At 38.6% G+C, this 17,438-nt stretch overlaps 2 protein-coding genes across 3 annotated transcripts in view; one reads left to right on the top strand and one right to left on the bottom strand.

The window, feature by feature from the left end:
- Positions 1-910: 910 nt before the first annotated feature.
- Positions 911-10,294, bottom strand: LOC308078422 (TBC1 domain family member 24-like). Its single transcript, XM_080419579.1, has 11 exons — positions 10,006-10,294; positions 9,022-9,206; positions 8,417-8,678; positions 8,118-8,231; positions 7,367-7,783; positions 6,567-6,806; positions 5,733-5,888; positions 4,881-4,944; positions 4,426-4,524; positions 3,867-4,167; positions 911-1,330 (listed from the first exon to the last, which is right to left on the bottom strand). Exons 1-11 carry the CDS (start codon positions 10,209-10,211, stop codon positions 1,149-1,151), a joined length of 2,226 nt encoding a protein of 741 aa, XP_080275705.1. The 5' UTR covers positions 10,212-10,294; the 3' UTR covers positions 911-1,148.
- A 4,722-nt stretch (positions 10,295-15,016) lies between these two features.
- The window catches only part of stx8 (syntaxin 8), a 67,016-nt gene continuing 64,594 nt past the window's right edge, over positions 15,017-17,438 (top strand). For both annotated transcript variants that reach the window (XR_013932132.1, XM_080414225.1), the window contains exons 1-4: positions 15,017-15,132; positions 16,174-16,273; positions 16,371-16,465; positions 16,910-17,023. Coding sequence is in view for 1 of the 2 variants with exons in the window: in XM_080414225.1 (XP_080270351.1) it covers positions 15,116-15,132; positions 16,174-16,273; positions 16,371-16,465; positions 16,910-17,023 (326 nt within the window). In the remaining variant the exon portion in view is untranslated. The remainder of the gene's footprint in view (positions 15,133-16,173; positions 16,274-16,370; positions 16,466-16,909; positions 17,024-17,438) is intronic.

Below are 17,438 nucleotides of genomic sequence, written 5' to 3'. Positions count from 1 at the left end.
TACATATGAATTTGGGGTCCTTGACATGAAAATGTTTGAGAACCACTGGTTTAAACAACATAAGGAAACAAGCCTGAAATAAGCACTTTAGAAACAAGCCCAAAAACCCCCCGCAACTACCAATATTTACCATAGACTGTGATATTTACTAGCAACTTTACAGAAAAAGAAGCCCAAAGTCGCTTATAATAAGCGGACATGGCAACACTGCTCTCTGCCTCTCTCCTTCCCTTGCTTTGTGTGCAGTCTGGCAACAGTGCGCCCCACAAACACGCGCGCGCGCGCGCGCGCACACACACACACACACGCACGCACACACGCGCGCACACACACACACACACACACACACACACACACACACACACACACACACACACACACACACACACACACACAGATTGCCCCCCACCTAGCAGAGAGCAAAGTCCCAGAAATTGGGTCGAGAATCCAAAATGTGTCAAACCTATTTCTGGTTGGACTCCACCATGTGTTGCAGCAAAATAGTTGTCTCATTTGGGTCAAACTGTGTGTGTGTGTGTGTGTGTGTGTGTGTGTGTGTGTGTGTGTGTGTGTGTGTGTGTGTGTGTGTGTGTGTGTGTGTGTGTGTGTGTGTGTGTGTGCGTGCTCCCCTGGACTGGAGAGAGGCATTTAGGCCTGGCTCCCAGGCTGTCGATACATGCCTAATGCATTGTGTCAGCAGTAATAAAGATGTAATGCAGATGTCATGTCAATATACTGTGAGTGTGCATACATGTATAGGCTAAAGTTAAAAAAAACTTTGTCAGTATAATAACCAGCCAACTAATACCTGACAAATGATCAGATAGGCTAGTTCTGCATGCATTTTAATATCAAATGAGTTGCAAAAGAGTTGCAAATTAGTTGCAAAATATCACAAGACAAGCATAAAAAATGTGTATGTTATATATTTTATGTTAAAACTTTTCCTCATACGAGACAAAATGGGTTTACCGTACATTTCAAGTAAGGTCTTACTCCAATGCTCCATCCACAAGTGTGCATAAAATACAAATTGGACAATAAATATTTGAAAATTACACACAAAAATCTAATCCATGTGGAAAAATAAAAAATATCAGCGTCATGGAAAAACTGGTTCAACGCCGAGTTCAAAGGAAGTCATTCTCTCATTGATTTACTTGACTGAAATAACGAGAGAAGGAAATGCAGTTCTGGATCCCCCATACTTCCAGGGAGTGGATCTTGAAATGTCCCCTGCAGAGTGGGATGCTCTCAAATGTGTCACATCGCTCAGTGAATCCAGCCTGCAGGTCTGCTTGAAGGCAGAGAGCATGACCCCCATCGCCACCTGAGACAAGGCATACATCAAAGTCACTGTAGAGCAGTGGTGGTAAAAGTACTCATAGTTTTTACTTAAATAAAAGTATCAATACTGCAATGTAGAAATACTAGTCTGGAATAAAAAAATTACTTGAGTAAAAGTACAAAAGTATTGGCATCAAAATGTACTTAAAGTACCAAAAGTAGAAAGTACTCATTATGAAGAATGTCCCATTTCACAAGTTCCCAAATTTATAAAAAATGCTTTGAAAATAGCCGCAAGAAGAGGTACAGGGAGAGTGAATAGCTAAGGGGTGAGAAGGAGTCTGAAGAGGTGAGTCTTCCGATTACAGCGGAAAATTAGCAGTTAGTCTGCAGTTCTGACCGCAACAGGGAGTTTATTCCACTGTTTGGGAGCCAGGAGGGAGAAGAGTCTAGGGCGTATGGAGCATTGTCCAGGGTGTTTTAAGGAAGGCTGGTGCAGCAAATCTGTGTTATTTGATATTATCTGAATAAAAAACATCAACTATTCTATAGGCTCTGTGAATAACTGTGTTCTGGGTTTCCAGAAGGTGGCATTCACATTTACGGTTAATTTTCCCATAGCTTGGTTTGATTGGCTCGGCAACCGGAAACACACGACACCTTCATATGTGTTTCCGGATCAAATGGCACAAGAAACATAGTAAACACGTGCCGCCTTCTGGAAATTCAGAACTACAGTTATATGCATAAAGCCTATTCTATTCTATTGGAACAATGAATAACGTCTGCCGTTATCACGTAATATTCACTCAACTTAGGGACCAGTCGAAATTTACATAAGGGGGGGCATGGAGGAAATGTATGTGCCCTGATCTAAAATGCCATGACCCTCCCTTTGACAAAAAAAAAAATCAATGACCCTCCCCAAGTGATTACAAAAAAAAGAGTAACCCTCCCCGCCTAGAAGTGTCACGATATATTGTGTCACGATATAGCCTATCGTGGTATTAAAATGTGATGATAGGTATTGTCATGATGTCATACTGTATCGTAATATTTTTTTAATTGTTTTTTTAATACAAAAAAAACACTTTCTTTTTTTTTGCCGGTGAAAGTTAGGAGTTTTTACTGTATGATATGAAATGTAAAGCTTATCATAATCATAGTAATTATTAATCATGTCCTCCATCATATTCAAGGTATTTTGGAGAGAAATGAAACAGACTCCAGTCAGTCACTTTCAGTTTAAAGCACTGCAGAGGGGAGGTGTTGTGTGTCAGCTGATGCTCGTTGACGCTCGTTAATGTGACATGCATCTGCACTCTCAAATAGGCCTACATCTAATCTAAGATTGTATTATACTGTATCTGGTATTATAGATGTTTTTTAGCTGTTGGAAATAACTACGCTGCACTTGGTTGGTAAAGTCCAGATGACAAAAATATGAGGTTTGTGGAATTTATAGTTATGCAGTCTTATATTATATTATATTTGTTATATTAGTGTCTATCTGTCCTCTGAAACAATGGGTTTATAGTTAGTGAGAACTTCACTTCTCCATTAAGCTTGCACAAATGTATTTATTTGTGTGTACAAAGCACTTTGTAATTGTTTCTAACTTGCTTTATAACGTTATTTATAAGATGATGGCCAATGTTGATGATACATGAGAAAAGAACATTAATAATATATCATATCGATATCATGCCCAACATCATGTATCGTATTGTGAAATTCTTGACACCCCTAACCCTCCCCATCAAATACAACATGACATTTAAAACTGATATGTCCAATGTTTTGCTTTCCACATTGATTAGAACATTGCTGTAGTGTAGTCAGTCTTGTTAAATGCACAGTGTATCTGTAGTAGTGGTAGCAGAATGGATAGTGTTCTCATCTTACATGTGGGAAACCCATTGAATCCTGGTCAGATTGAAGAAAGTTGAATATTTGGTAACCAGTAGTTTAAAACTTTTGTCACTCTGCCCTTTTAATTATCAACTACAGTGACTACAACTACACTGTTGCCTACATAAAACAAATTAGGCTATCAATTATGGCCTGATGCTTCTGGTTTTACTTGTGGAGCTAGGCATCTATACACAACTGTCCATATAGATCCACATTAATCACATGCACAGAATTACTTCAAATGATTATGAATATCCAGTTATAGTAGGCCTATTTATAATGCATCTCTCCAATAACGCCTGTTGAAGTTTTGCTTAATTGTTCAACCACCATCGTTAAGACGCTGAATAGATTTGACTGGGTCGTTCACACTCGCTGTGCGTTGATGGCTTGTTAACGACCGTCATTGATTCTAAATAGACAAGGTGTTACTTGATTTGAATTCTTTGTATCCTCTGAAATGGAGAGGGGTCATTGACCACTGTTCTGCTGTACTAAAAAGGTATATAAAAAACGGACTATTTTATCAATTCAAAATTGCATGACCCTCCCTTGGATTCAAAGTAAAATTAGCTGACCCTCCCTTGGACCAAAATTAGAAAGGCATGACCCTCCCCTATTTTCCTCCATACCCCCCCTTATGTAAATTTCGACTGGTCCCTTACCAATAACAAGGCTATTGTCATTTCCTGCTATGAACATGGATGCTCTTTGTTCTTTAGGTCTCTTCGGGTCTTTGGCAGTCATGGGTTCCTCTGAGGGAGTGGTGAAAGGTATGGTCAAGTAGCTGGGGTCCTGAGGGGTCCCAGCTGGACAGGTCAGGTTGGTGGTGGTCACTGCAGCGCTGTCAACGGTAGTGTAGCTCATATTGGATGATTGGGAGCGTTCTTGTACCTGTTGAGGGGAATATCTCCTGGCCATAATGTTGACCATTGTTCGCTGATAGCGTTCCATGCTAGGACGAAGCTGAAGAACAAATTAGAGGTCTTGGTTTACATTTAATGTAATTTAACTGGGAGTCATCTAAGCTGCCTTTGCAATGTTAATATAATCATCATTGGTTCCAAATGTTGAATATAATATTAAAACATAGCATCTCAGTTTTTATCAGTGCATAATTAATGATAATGACAGTATACAAAGTTAACATAACTAGAAACCTTTAAGCTAATTAAAATTAGAGTTTGAAGTCAAGCCCTTAATAAAATGTAACACATCGCTCACCATGAAGACAAAACTCTCTCCAGTTCCAAAATACATTAGTCCTTCAGACTCTTGTTTTTTTCTTTCTCTCAAATCTGTTGACAAGAATGCCCCGCAGACCTGTGGGATACGAACAGGAGCATTTCAGTATCATATTGATTGATAATACTTATATAATAGTCATGTTTGATGTTTGCAACATCACAGAAACAAAGATACTATACATTTAACTTTACGATCACATAAGAAAATATACAAAGCCCTTCAAAGTGATCAGGGATTAAGCGCCATCATTTATTTTAGAATTGACTGGTGCACACAAAAGTACTTCAGTCTAAACTTGTAAACTTGTCACTGTTCAGGACATGGTTATCTGTAAGCATTAGAAATATATAAATGATAAGAATTTATACTGTAGAAACCTATTTTATTGAAGAGTTTCTAATGTCAACAGTCAAACCCATTTGTAATCTTACCTCCTCATCCATAGTTTTGAGAATCAAGACAACTGGTTCATGTCCTTCCATATGAGAGTAGAATCTATATGGGAGAGAAAAAAGTATATGGATCTGATCAAATTGACATACTAATAAAAGCAGCCAAATGTTCTAAAATAACTTAATCCAAACCTAAATTAAAGAAAACCAAGTTATATGTCATATGATTTGATTAAAATAAAATCCAGGTCTTTTGCAGGGTCGCTACACTTTGTTGAACATCCTTGAGAGAAAACAATTATGTTGGCAGTAATGGTCAGAATTCTCAGTATTTTCTGTTTGAAGAAGGAATGTTTTCCATTGGATGCTCTGCACATGACATGCCAAACTCCCTTAGGGCACGGTCACCGCACTTTGATTCTACCTATGAGGGCGAATTCTGCCAATGTATTTCAATGGGAATGGAGCGTTTTTTTTGCAGAAATCTGCAAATGGCAGCAAACCGCTCCATTCCCATTGAAATGCATTGGCAGAATCCGCCCTCATAGGTTCGAATCAAAGTGCGGTGTGACCGTGCCCATACCTGGGAGTTCTAGCTTTATTAGACATTACTTTACCAAAAACAGCACTTCTCATTATGAACTGGAGGTCATTTGGCTGTGAAACAACATGTTGACAGTGAAAACAGTCTCTTTTTGTTATGTCACAGAAACTGAGAGTGAGTTTTCCATTACTTGGATTATGCTGACTTGGATTTCAGATGTTACTGAACCATTAAATGGGAATCATTTAAAAAAGAAAGTAGAAGAAAATGGTAGATATGAATTATTAACAAACAGCATGCAGACAGGTGTTAGAGTGAGGATGAAGAAACGAACAAGAGTCACTTACGAGGCCAGGCTTCTCTCGTGTTCAGTCGTACTATACAGCCTAATGGGACTGAAAAGGGCAAAACGCTCTGGTATCCAGGCCCAGACGACTCTCATCTCTGTTCCTGTCACAACACTGGAGCTAAAGGTGCTAAAGTCCACCAACTGGACCGACTGCCTATAGGAACATATCACAACAGGTAGAGTTTGAGTTAATGCAAACGAACACACACAGTCTTCCAATAAAAAAAAGAGCTGCCAATGAAACATTAAAGAAAAGCTACAATGAGAATTTTGAGGACTTGAAGCGCAAAGTGCCAAAGTGAATTTCATTACAGGACAGCTTTTCATTGATTGTAATTATTTAATCAAAAACAACACATTTAAGCAATCTATACTTTTATACAGATTAGGCTACAAGGAATATTTTTTAAAAATATAAATTTTTGATGTTGTTTTTAATTAAATAATCACAATCAATGAAAAGCTCTCCTGTAAAATTCAGAAAATTTCACTCACGCCCTTTGCACTGCCAGCTCTCGATATCACATCTTAATGTTTCCAGCTTGTTTCCAGCTTTGTTGTTCACCTAGAACCCCCCCCCCCCCGCCCCTCCAACATATCAGATCAAATTCTCCTTACCTTTTGCTTTTACTTCCCCAAAAAGACCAAGGTGAACTTTCTCATATATCCTGACTAAGATCCAGTTTTGAGATTTCCCAACATGTGATAGCTCTTTGAATACTTTATTAGTCAGCAATGTAAACCGCACGAGGAACAGTCAGACATTTAGGCTAAAAGGATAACGCACTGCATTGCCTCCGCCTCTGTATTCATGTTTACCCTTCTCACTCACCTCCTCTGGTGGCTGCTGACTCCCTTTTGCATCAGTGAGTTCTTATTGGCTTTGAAAAGCCAATTTAGCTCTTTCCGGGTGGCCATCTTGGTCGTGAACGCCCGTTCAAGGAGCTTGTCGACGGTGCAGTGGCGTGCTATGTTCTGCACGAAGCTCTCCATGTCTCTCCTGAAGTCCTCCACGTCTGCCACCCGCGATGACACGGACACTTTGTAGAGGCTGAGCAATGCCAGGGCCACCCTGAGGATTGTTGCTGTTTAGTACTTTTGGTAGAATCTCATTTATCCCATTAAAATAGAACTGAGAACTATTGATTTAGAAGGCATTTGTAGAATCAGCCTCAGGTCTTAATGGGTTATCTGTTGCCATAAGAAGCCACACAATCATGGTTTGGGGTTTTATTTACATGCCAAATTACAATCTCTCTCTTTAACTCTCTCTCCCTCTCTGACTCTTTCTCTCTGACTCCCTCTTAATTTCATTCTGACTCTTTTTCTGTTCTTAATAATCTCTCTCTCTCTCTCTCTCTCTGACTCTCATGAATACACTCTCTCTCTCTCTCTCTCTCTCCCTCCCTCTCTCTCTCTCCCTCTCTCTCTCTCTCTCTCTCTCTCTCTCTCTCTCTCTCTCTCTCACACACACACACACACACACACACACACACACACACACACACACACACACACACACACACACACACACACACACACACACACACACACAAACAAACACCCCCCCGCGCGCGCACGCACGCGCACACACACACACACACACACACACACACATTTTTATTCACCAACCTATAGAGGACCTTGTATCCTTCTAAGAGGTAGACATCGAGCACTCTGATGGCGTAGGTGAACGGCAGGCTAGCAAAGATCCACATGATCCAGTCAGAGTAGAACTCAAACAGGTTCTGGTGGGAGCTGGCAATCAGCTTGCGGATGCCCCGGCAGTACTTATTAGCCACGTCTCCAAAGGTCATACAGGAGGCCCGGTAGGTGAGGAAGGTCTGGTCGATGTAGCGCTTGTTGGGGTCTTTGAAGGAGATAAGTCTGCTTACGCCGTAGAAGCACTCGGCCTCATCTTCACTGAAGTGTAGGATGAGGGCGACCAAGGGAGGGAGGATGGGGCAGAAGTTCATGTCCGGAAAGTAGTTTCCAAGGCAAAGAAGGATCTTTTTAACAGAATTTAGGCCTGCTTTATTGAGGCAGTACCTGAATACGAGAAGAGAAAACAATATTGCGGTCTGATGATATGATACAGTGTATTGAGTCATTGTGGACAGAGTGACATACATAGATTTACAGTCTTAATTGATACTCAGCGCAACCTGCAAATACTATCAGAAGGGTTTTAATGAGTGTTGTGTTTGGTCACTTTTGTTCATAAAAGTCTATAAATAAAGAAGAACTATTCAACATGGTTTCACTATGGTCAGTATGGTTCCATACACTGAGGATTTGGTATGTTAGTTACAGCTGCATATCAATCTGTCTAATTCCCCATATTGCATCATTACAATTAGACCCACACAGTCACATATAGTACCTGGGTATGTCTCCCACCTCCATGTATTCAGGGACAGGGTGAGAGCTCATCTTCTGTTCCCCAAAGAGCTTCTTGGCCACATCATAGTAAACGTCTTTTTCTGGAGAGACAGACCTAAAAGCCATGCACATGGCACTGATTCACTTTCATTTTATTTGACTCAGCACAGTATCTGGATTTATGTCAGCGTTTCCAACACTGAATTTTTTTTTTAGGAGAAATAATCAAACTGTACAATACAACATTTCAAATTTTTCAAATTTTGAATGGGATATCTTGGCTTGACCTCCGTTCCTAACCTGGAGTGGATGCCATGGATAATGTGATAGTAGGCTTTAGCCCGCAGCGTGTGGGGCATGGCCCAGAAACCTTCACGGCCCATGGTTTTCAACATTTCATGGTCGCTCTCCAGGAGCTGCTGGTATCTCTCTGCAGCCTCCGGGTCAATCTTCTCCCAGTCCACAAATTGGCCATATTTCATCCCGCAGTGGGAACTTATCTCCCAGTTGTCTGACTCGGAAATGGTCATCATGGAGACCGACTTAAGGCTGCTTCTGCTGCCTGGTGCAATACAGAATGGAAAACTTATTTCACTCTATTTTTCAGCAATGTGTAAGAGTAAGGTTAGTAAAAAAAAAAGAAGAAGTGCAGCAGGTACTGTAAGTATATGGATGAATATGTAAGACCATGTGTGGCAGGGCTTAGCACCTGTTCAACGTGTGTGTGTGTGTGTGTGTGTGTGTGTGTGTGTGTGTGTGTGTGTGTGTGTGTGTGTGTGTGTGTGTGTGTGTGTGTGTGTGTGTGTGTGTGTATTTTGCATGGATACTATCCCCTTTCCCACACATAAGTAAAAATAATTAGAACATTTTAACCAGCAGATGTTATGTCACTGTTATTTTAATACCATGAAGATCTCTGGAGGATGTGTGCTTGTTGGCTTTAGATTTGGAAGACTTCATTGAAGACTTAACAAATCCCCTGTCTTTCTTGGTGTCTTCGGTGGTCATTGTTCCCAAAGCACTGGACCTGGGTATGTTTCCCTCAGCAGGGCTGGAGTGGCACTCTACCGTCTCATAACTGTAGAAGGACCTGTGGAGCAGCATTCATTCATACAGTAAATGTCTGTATACCTATAGTTCTGATTCCTGTAACCAAGGTAAGGCAAGGCAAGTTTACATGTCACACAAAGGTGGGAGAACCCCTATGTGTATGTCCCCTATGTGTATGTCCTTGTTGATGTAGTAAGTTGATTGTTATGTTTGTTGACATGTTCTATTTATTGTTATGTTTGTGTGTTGTGCTTGAGGACCCCCTCGAAAACGAGATGATGCATTTCAAGGGGCTTATCCTCTACAGTAACTGCAATTTCTAAATAAATTAAATGAAATTCAAAGTGCTTTACATAAGGCATACAAATTAATTTAAAGACATCTGAGAAAAGCATGTAAATAGAAATAAACAATATAAGTAATATAGAAGTAAAAAGAGGCACAAATGTCAATGGTCAAAGTGCAGTAATTATTGTACTTATTCTCACACTAATCTCACACAGATTTGATGGATAGATATAATTACCATCAGCTTTAATCAATTTCTTGAAGGTTTTTAGACAAAATGTGTCGCCAGTGCCTTACCCATTATCCCTAAACGTCTTTGCCATTTTTTTAAACTATTTTTAAAAACATTTTCAAATAGTTCAAATAGCCAATCTACAAGCTCGCAACGTGTCGATGTAGATTGGCTAGTTGAACTATTTGAAAATGTTTGTTTTTTTTAATAGTAAAAAATGGCAAAGACATTTAGGGATAATGGGTAAGGCACAGGAGAAAATAGGACCAGTGATCAATTAAATAAGTGGGGAGCATGAGTTGAAAGTGAATATACGCACCTGGAGCGAGGCCTGCGGCCGGTCTCCTCTGTCTGGGTCTGCAGGCCATGTTTCTTAGCATCCTCAGGGGTGTAAAGGGAAAGAGATCTTTGTCTGCTTCTACCTCCCGTTACAGAGCTCACGTCTGGACGAGTGGCTATGTCCATCGTGTCTAAATTAGTGGTCCCACGGTTGGTGAACTCTGGAGTTCTTGAAATTTCAATCATGGCAGCTGGTATTCTTAAGGAAACAAGAAGGAATACATTATACAAGCCCACTACCTATGGTGGTATACTGTATTTACATTACATACGTCCTCAGTAGGAGGGTTTTATATGAGACATGTGGGATGTGGCCATGTGAGTGAAGCATGGTGGTACTGGATGTTTGTGTGGTGTTTTTATCTGCTGCGAGTGGAAAATTCCACTTATTGTCCTGTCACCTACTGTGGCGACATTATGTCTGTCTCTCTGAGTATGGTAACCTGTATCTCTAACTCAAACTCGAGCTCGCTCATCTTATTAGTCACAAGTGTACGGCAATTGTGTGAAATTATTTTGTGACCTTTATTTTGCAACCTCGGTTGCATTGTTAAATAAAAAATAATAATAAGAGTTAAGAATGTGCTTGAAAGTATATTGTAAGGGCAAGCACAAGAATGGTGCTGAGGTATTTACTGTACGTATTCAAATATACAGTAGGTGCAAATAATAATAATAATAATAATCCAGAGGGATATTTGTCTTCACAGTCTGTTCATATAGCACAAAACAACATATCACACGACACAACACCAAGACAATACATGAGGTCTCCACTACACACAGAAAACCAGTGGTGGAAAAAGTACAACATTTTCGAATTTTGATAATAGCAGATCTACAAGCTCACAATGATTCGCATTGCGGCGCATTGTGAGCTTGTAGATCGTCTATTTTCAAAATTCTAAAACAAACCTTTTCCCACTTCAAGGTTCTGTATCTTCACTGGAAGTAGAGATACAGGGGAGGGGAGGATCAGTGTCATTTGTTATTGTAAGTGCTATAAGCGGCTAATGGCCATATTGTTCATAGCAGAAAGTGTGGGACGTCCGATTATCTTGGAAGCAATACGGGTAATACTGAAAAGCTTTGTTGGGCATGGACAATATAGTGGAAAAAAACATGGGGAACAATACAACAGAACAGGTTGAATAATGCTTTTGTACAGTAATAACAGATGAGGGGCAACAAGATGAGGGGCAACAGATAATGATCTTAACGTACAGATTACATGAAGTCTTTGCTGAAAACGTTATGGATAGATGTAATGTGCTGATCAAACCTAAGTCTATTAAGTTAGTCCAAGATATGTGAAACTGTCAACCTGTTCTACTGTTTTACCATGAATGAGGAGTGGGTTCAGTCCGGGGTTGTTTCAATGATAATAATATTGCATGTTTTATTGTGCTTATTATCAAATACAAAAAAATTATGAGGATGTATGTACAGTCAAGTATACATTCATATGCCTGCAGATAAGTGGTGGGTGGACAATTGCGCATGGAGAAACAAGAAAAAACAGAATGGGGTCCAAAAGTGCAGCAAGTATACTATATACGAATGAATGAATTTTTATTTTTTTCTTGTCATAAGACCAATCCCTTATGGGATCATAAGACACCAAAAACATAAATAAACTAGAAAAAGTGCTCCTCGGAGCACAGGTCTCCGCCAGGTTAGGTAGGTTATTGTGGCCTCCTGGTGGCGCTATAATAGGCCAATGTGAAAAGGGTGCCATTTATTCTTAGGCCTTTCATGGCAATCAGACCTTGCATTCATGATTTGAGGCATTTTGTTCCAAAAATGTGTTTTGCTAAATTAGACCTGCTGGTGGCGCTATAACAGGCCAAAGTGAAAAGGCTGGCATTTCTTCCTCAGCCTTGTGGGAATTTGCGTGTGAAATTGCACGGAAAGCGCAAGCTGCGTTCATGATTTGAGGCATTTTGTTCAAAACGGACCAATCCTGCAAATTTTGGAAGCCAACCTTAGCCAATGAGGATGGAATATGGACAATCGGACAGATCCGTGTTGATCACATGACTATAGAGATACTGTGTACCGATTTGCATGACGTTTGGATAAAATCTGTAGGAGTAAAAGGGTTTTGCACAAATCGGCCTCCTGGTGGCGCTATAACAGGCCCATGTGAAAAATTTGGGGCAGAGGTTCTGAATTGGCATCCAGGGAGTGTGTGTGCACAGTTTCACAGCAACCGGGCCAACGGTGCCTGAGATTAGCTGTTCACAGACAGATGGACGGACGGACACACAAACGGACACACAAACGGACGGACGGACAGGGGGTAAAACATACTCTCTCGCCATGCCTTTCGGCCTGGCGGAGACAACAATACATTCACTTCCTGGAAAACTGCACAAGTAAAAAAATATTTGGTAAACACCCAAAAACTAAAAATGAAATAACATAAATATTTACCACATATATGTTCTCTGTGCGAATACCCTATGTTAAAAAATAAAAATAAAATACATATATATATATATATATATATATATATATATATATATATATATATATATATATATATTCATCATTGATTAGAAGTAACTAAATAAATATAATATCATGGTCAGTCTCAGTATAAAGCATGTTGATCTGTGAGAAATCTCGTCCAGACGGTGCCTCTCTGAAATGACCTCATGCATACAATCTAAATGCCAGATTAGCATCTGTTCCACGAATTCTACCAAAGGTTATTATTCCAAACAACAGATACATGTTTTCATCCAAACACAGACACTGTTTGGTTATGAAACAGCAAACCTCAACGAGTTACACAGTATGTGGGCTCTCATACCGTGATTGCTGTCAGAAAAAGGTTTATACAAAGAAATTAATCACAGATAATCTTAGTATTGTTAAGGTTTGGAGAAACCTCTCCTATATCTACAAATGCATCTTTTTTGTGTCTATGACATGTTTCATACAGTACATGCTTTTCATACAATTTCTTAACCCATTAAAACCAGGAAAGCATCTGTCATTTAATACTATGACTATTCAAAAATAGCAGAATCACCTGACAGGGGGGAGTTAAAGCTAAAAAATCTTTACTAAAATCTTTGCTTCTGGGGGGTACCTGGAACATAATATTTTGATATGCGGTCGGCGGCCAAATACATACGTTTTTGGGTCTTTGACATGAAAATGTTTTGAGAACCACTGATATAGCAATATTTTTTCATAAAACTGTTTTTAGAAGAACTTGGATTTAGAAGATATTTGTAGAATCGGCCTCAGGTCTTAATAGGTTAAAATAATTTCTAAATACCTTGCCTCCTTGTTGAGGAAGAACATTGTATCAACAAATCTGTTATCAATTATTCTAATAGCTAATCAGCTCCTATAATAATTTACCTTGAGGATCAACACCCACAAAGGATGAAATATGACTCTTATATTAGGTATCTGCAATTTGTAACTGTTCCCTGTAAAAGGTCTAAGCTTATCACCAGAAATGACCCCCCCCACCCCCCAACTGTTTACGGTGAATATTTTCCTTTTTTATTAGTACTAGTTTAGATGACGTTTTGCATATTATTGTATATTATTGTTTGTCTTTAAATGTCCAGATGAATTGAATACACAGGACCACAATGGAAATAAGCCCTTAGGGCTTTTTGTGTTATCCTTTTAGTGCATATAAATTCGTACCACGAATTTGAAAACTGTTAACTTAAACTTAAAGTATTCAATCAATCAATCAAAACTCTCTGGTATAATATAATATAATATAATATAATATAATATAATATAATATAATATAATATAATATAATATAATATAATATAATATAATATAATATAATATAATATAATGTAATATAATATAATATAATATAATATAATATTATATAATATTATATAATATAATATTATATAATATTATATAATATTATATAAAGGCTTACAGTATGTATAGTATAGTATGTATTCTATAATGGCATAAATAAAGAAGAGGATATAGTCATGCATTATTAGTGTGATCAGTAGCCTATAGGCCTACTTTACACTGACCTCAAACAGAGTTTAACTTTTTTGTTTCCCCTGTATAACAACAACAACAAGTACTATTGATTATGGCACACAGAAAGTCAGGCGCCATAACAGCAAAATTAGTCCAATAAAGGTTATTTAAATAGCCTGCATTTACTTTAATACATTTTTAATTTTTTAAGTCTCTTAAGTCGTTATTGTATCAGTGGTGTAAAGTAACTACATTTACTCAAATATTATTTGAGGTATTTTTACTTTCCAATTTTCTGTACTTTTACTTCTACTCCACTACTCAGAGACCAATATTATACTTTTACTCCACTACAATTATTTGAAAACTTTATTACTAGTTACTTTGTAGATTTTGATTATTATTACAAAACATACAGAACCCCTTCAGCCCATTTACATTTCGGCCATTTCATTTGAAAATAGCCGATCTACAAGCTCACAATATGTCGCATTGCGATGCATTGTGAGCTTGTAGATCGGCTATTTTCAAATGATTGTTTATACATTTTTACATTTGAAAACTTGTGAAATGGGACATTCTTCATAATAGGTACTTCTTTTTTTATACCAATACTTTTTAAATACTTTTACTCAAGTATATTTGGAATTCTGGATTTTTGCTTGTAACAGTATTCCTACTTTTATAGATTTTTTTTAATAAGTAAAAAAAGTGAGTTTTGATTGATTGATTGAATATTTTATTAGGCAAAAAATGTAAAACAGCACAGTTACATTTAAAATACTTTGTCTAACAATTCATAGGCATATATAGTGGCACCACAGTTCACCACAGTGGCATATACAGTTTCCACCACTGTATTGTATGCATATTATACTAGTATATAATATATAATATATATACCACATATGATATATTATAATAGTTTGTGTGTGAAGTGAACAGTGTCAGTGAACCGCTCCGCAAAAAAACAACAACAAAAGGATCCTTCCAGCGCACCGTACTGACGTCACACCAAAACAAGAAGCAGACTGCTCCCAATTACAATAGGGTTTTGTTGCCTTTGAATATTATTATTATTATATCACTTACTTCTGATCAAAATGTCTCAAGATCTGTGGTAAGTAACTACTTTGAGGGCTATAATAAATGAGTTAAACGTTATGTTTGATTTGAACTGAGTGTAATTTTAATCCCTTCCTGCTTCTGGGTTGCTAACATGCTACTATTAGCACTGGCTCTTGTAAAGCATACAACACTAGTATAACGCTGTGTGCATTTGTCCTTCTTTTAGTTATGTTTGTAATCAAATGTATATGATATGATATGATATCAGAAGTCATTGTTCTGGGGTTAGCGTGAGAAAAATGTCTTGCTAGAATTGTTGTCACAATTCTGGATTATATTAGGTCTTGGATTAAGACTATCAAATATTATGTATTTTATCGAGTCTGACTTTTACTTTCGTATATATATATATGCCAAAATCGATGTAATACATCTATGTATGATAACCTTGATCCAAGGCTACCAATATAGCAAACTTATCCACAAGTTTCCTCCCAGGGCATAGTGGGCATCACTTCCTGTTTATTTGATCAGGTATCAGGGATCCAATCGACAGGAAGTTATGCCCTAGGAAACTTGTGGATAGAATTTTGAAAGGCATAGCTAATATGTATTAATGTTTCCTAAGAACAAGTGGCTGAATGTAAAATATCCCTGATGAAATTAACCATAATGACTAGCTGTAGTGTTCTAGGTCAGTGGTTCTCAAAGTGGGGTCTGGGGAACCCCAGGGGTCCTTGAGTCGGTTCCAGGGGGTACCCAGCAAAATTGGTCAATAGCATCAAAATCAGGTTAACCAGTTTAACCCTTTTATACATCAGCTATTTTAAAATTGCCGATCTATAAGCTCACAACGCACTGTGATGCGACTTGTAGATCTGCTTTTTTTTTAAAGTGTTGAGAACATTTTAACAAAATAAATCTTGTATGAGGGTCCTTGGCATAAATTATTTTCAGATGGGGTTCCGCGGCCAAAGACATACTAATTTAGGGGTCCTTGACAGGAAAAAGTTTGAGAACCACTGCTCTAGGTGATAAGTATTTGTCCTGCATGGCTAGATATGAAATCTTTATTGCATAAATTATTCCATAGGTTACAAAATTATGATGCCACATGTCGGCTGGCCCAAGAAGTGGCAGAAAATATCCATGAACGAAACAGGCAACAAAGAACTGGGGGAAACCCTGCAAAAGTGAGTAAATTAGTAATTACCACATACTTACAGCTACAAACACGATACACCTACAAGTGAAATAAGGTTGCTTGTTACTAATTTCTTCCCTTTCCAGATCAACATGACCCTACGGGCGTCTCTACAGAAGCTGAAGCAGAATATTGCTCAGCTCAGAGAGAGTTTGCTGCGAGCTTCGTCCTCTCGGCGCATGTATCCTTACTTACTCTCATCACATCAGTAGTTGTGGAAGTCACGAGACTGAGATTTCAGTGCATACACACAGGTTTCACTTCACATTTTTGGTTTGCAGTGACAATTCTATTCCCATAGAGGGCGTGAGAGTACTTCGTAAAGGATCCATCTTTCATAGTTCAGTAAGAATATCTGCATGAAGCTGGGAGAAGGTACTTAGTCAGACACAGACTATGGAAACATCCCATGACAATATAATAATGACCAAACCCCAGATTGAAGCTGCTCCCTGAAACGAAATCCGCTTTCTAGCCTCCTTAGTGTCAGTGACCCTTGAGTATTAATGGATCACATTCAGAAGACTTGAACCCGGTCTGATGTCTATAGGCAGTGTCATCCCGAAGGTGGTTTAATTGTGTTGACCTTTTGACCCGTGTATTGACCTTAACGTGACCTTCTCAGAATGCAGTCAGAGGCCGACAGGAGACAGAACTTGGTGGATGACCTGGTCACCAGGGAGAAGCAGCTTAACGCTACCTTCAGGGGTGACAACACCGCAGAGGCTGAGCCTTCCAGGTATCCCCTCTTATACTTTATTACAAATCAAATGTAGGAGATGAACCAATGCTCTTATCTAGAGCATTGGTTCTCAAAGTGGGGTCCGGGGACCCCCAGGGGTCCTTTGACAGATATACAAGCTCTCAGCGTGTCACTTCTTAACAAACTTATTTTTGAATATTATTTAAAAAATATTGGACATTTTTGCATGCATTTGAATTTGTTTAACACAAATCTTCTCTTCTGGGGTTCCCTGGCACAAAACATTTTCAGATGGAGGTCCGCAGCCAAATACAATGAATTTGAGGGTCCTTGACTTGAAAAAGTTTGAGTACCACTACCATTTTAAAAAGCCGGTAATCCATGGTAAACTGCAACCAGCTCTCTAGTTTGCTCATGGAGGTTTTGGACAGAACGACTGTCCTACTAGACT

Source organism: Gymnoscopelus braueri (genome assembly GCF_963280865.1).
Source record: "Gymnoscopelus braueri genome assembly, chromosome: 2".
Taxonomy (NCBI): Eukaryota; Metazoa; Chordata; class Actinopteri; order Myctophiformes; family Myctophidae; genus Gymnoscopelus; species Gymnoscopelus braueri.
The sequence above is the reverse complement of the archived record's forward strand: the minus strand, read 5'-3'. Positions and strand labels throughout refer to the sequence as shown.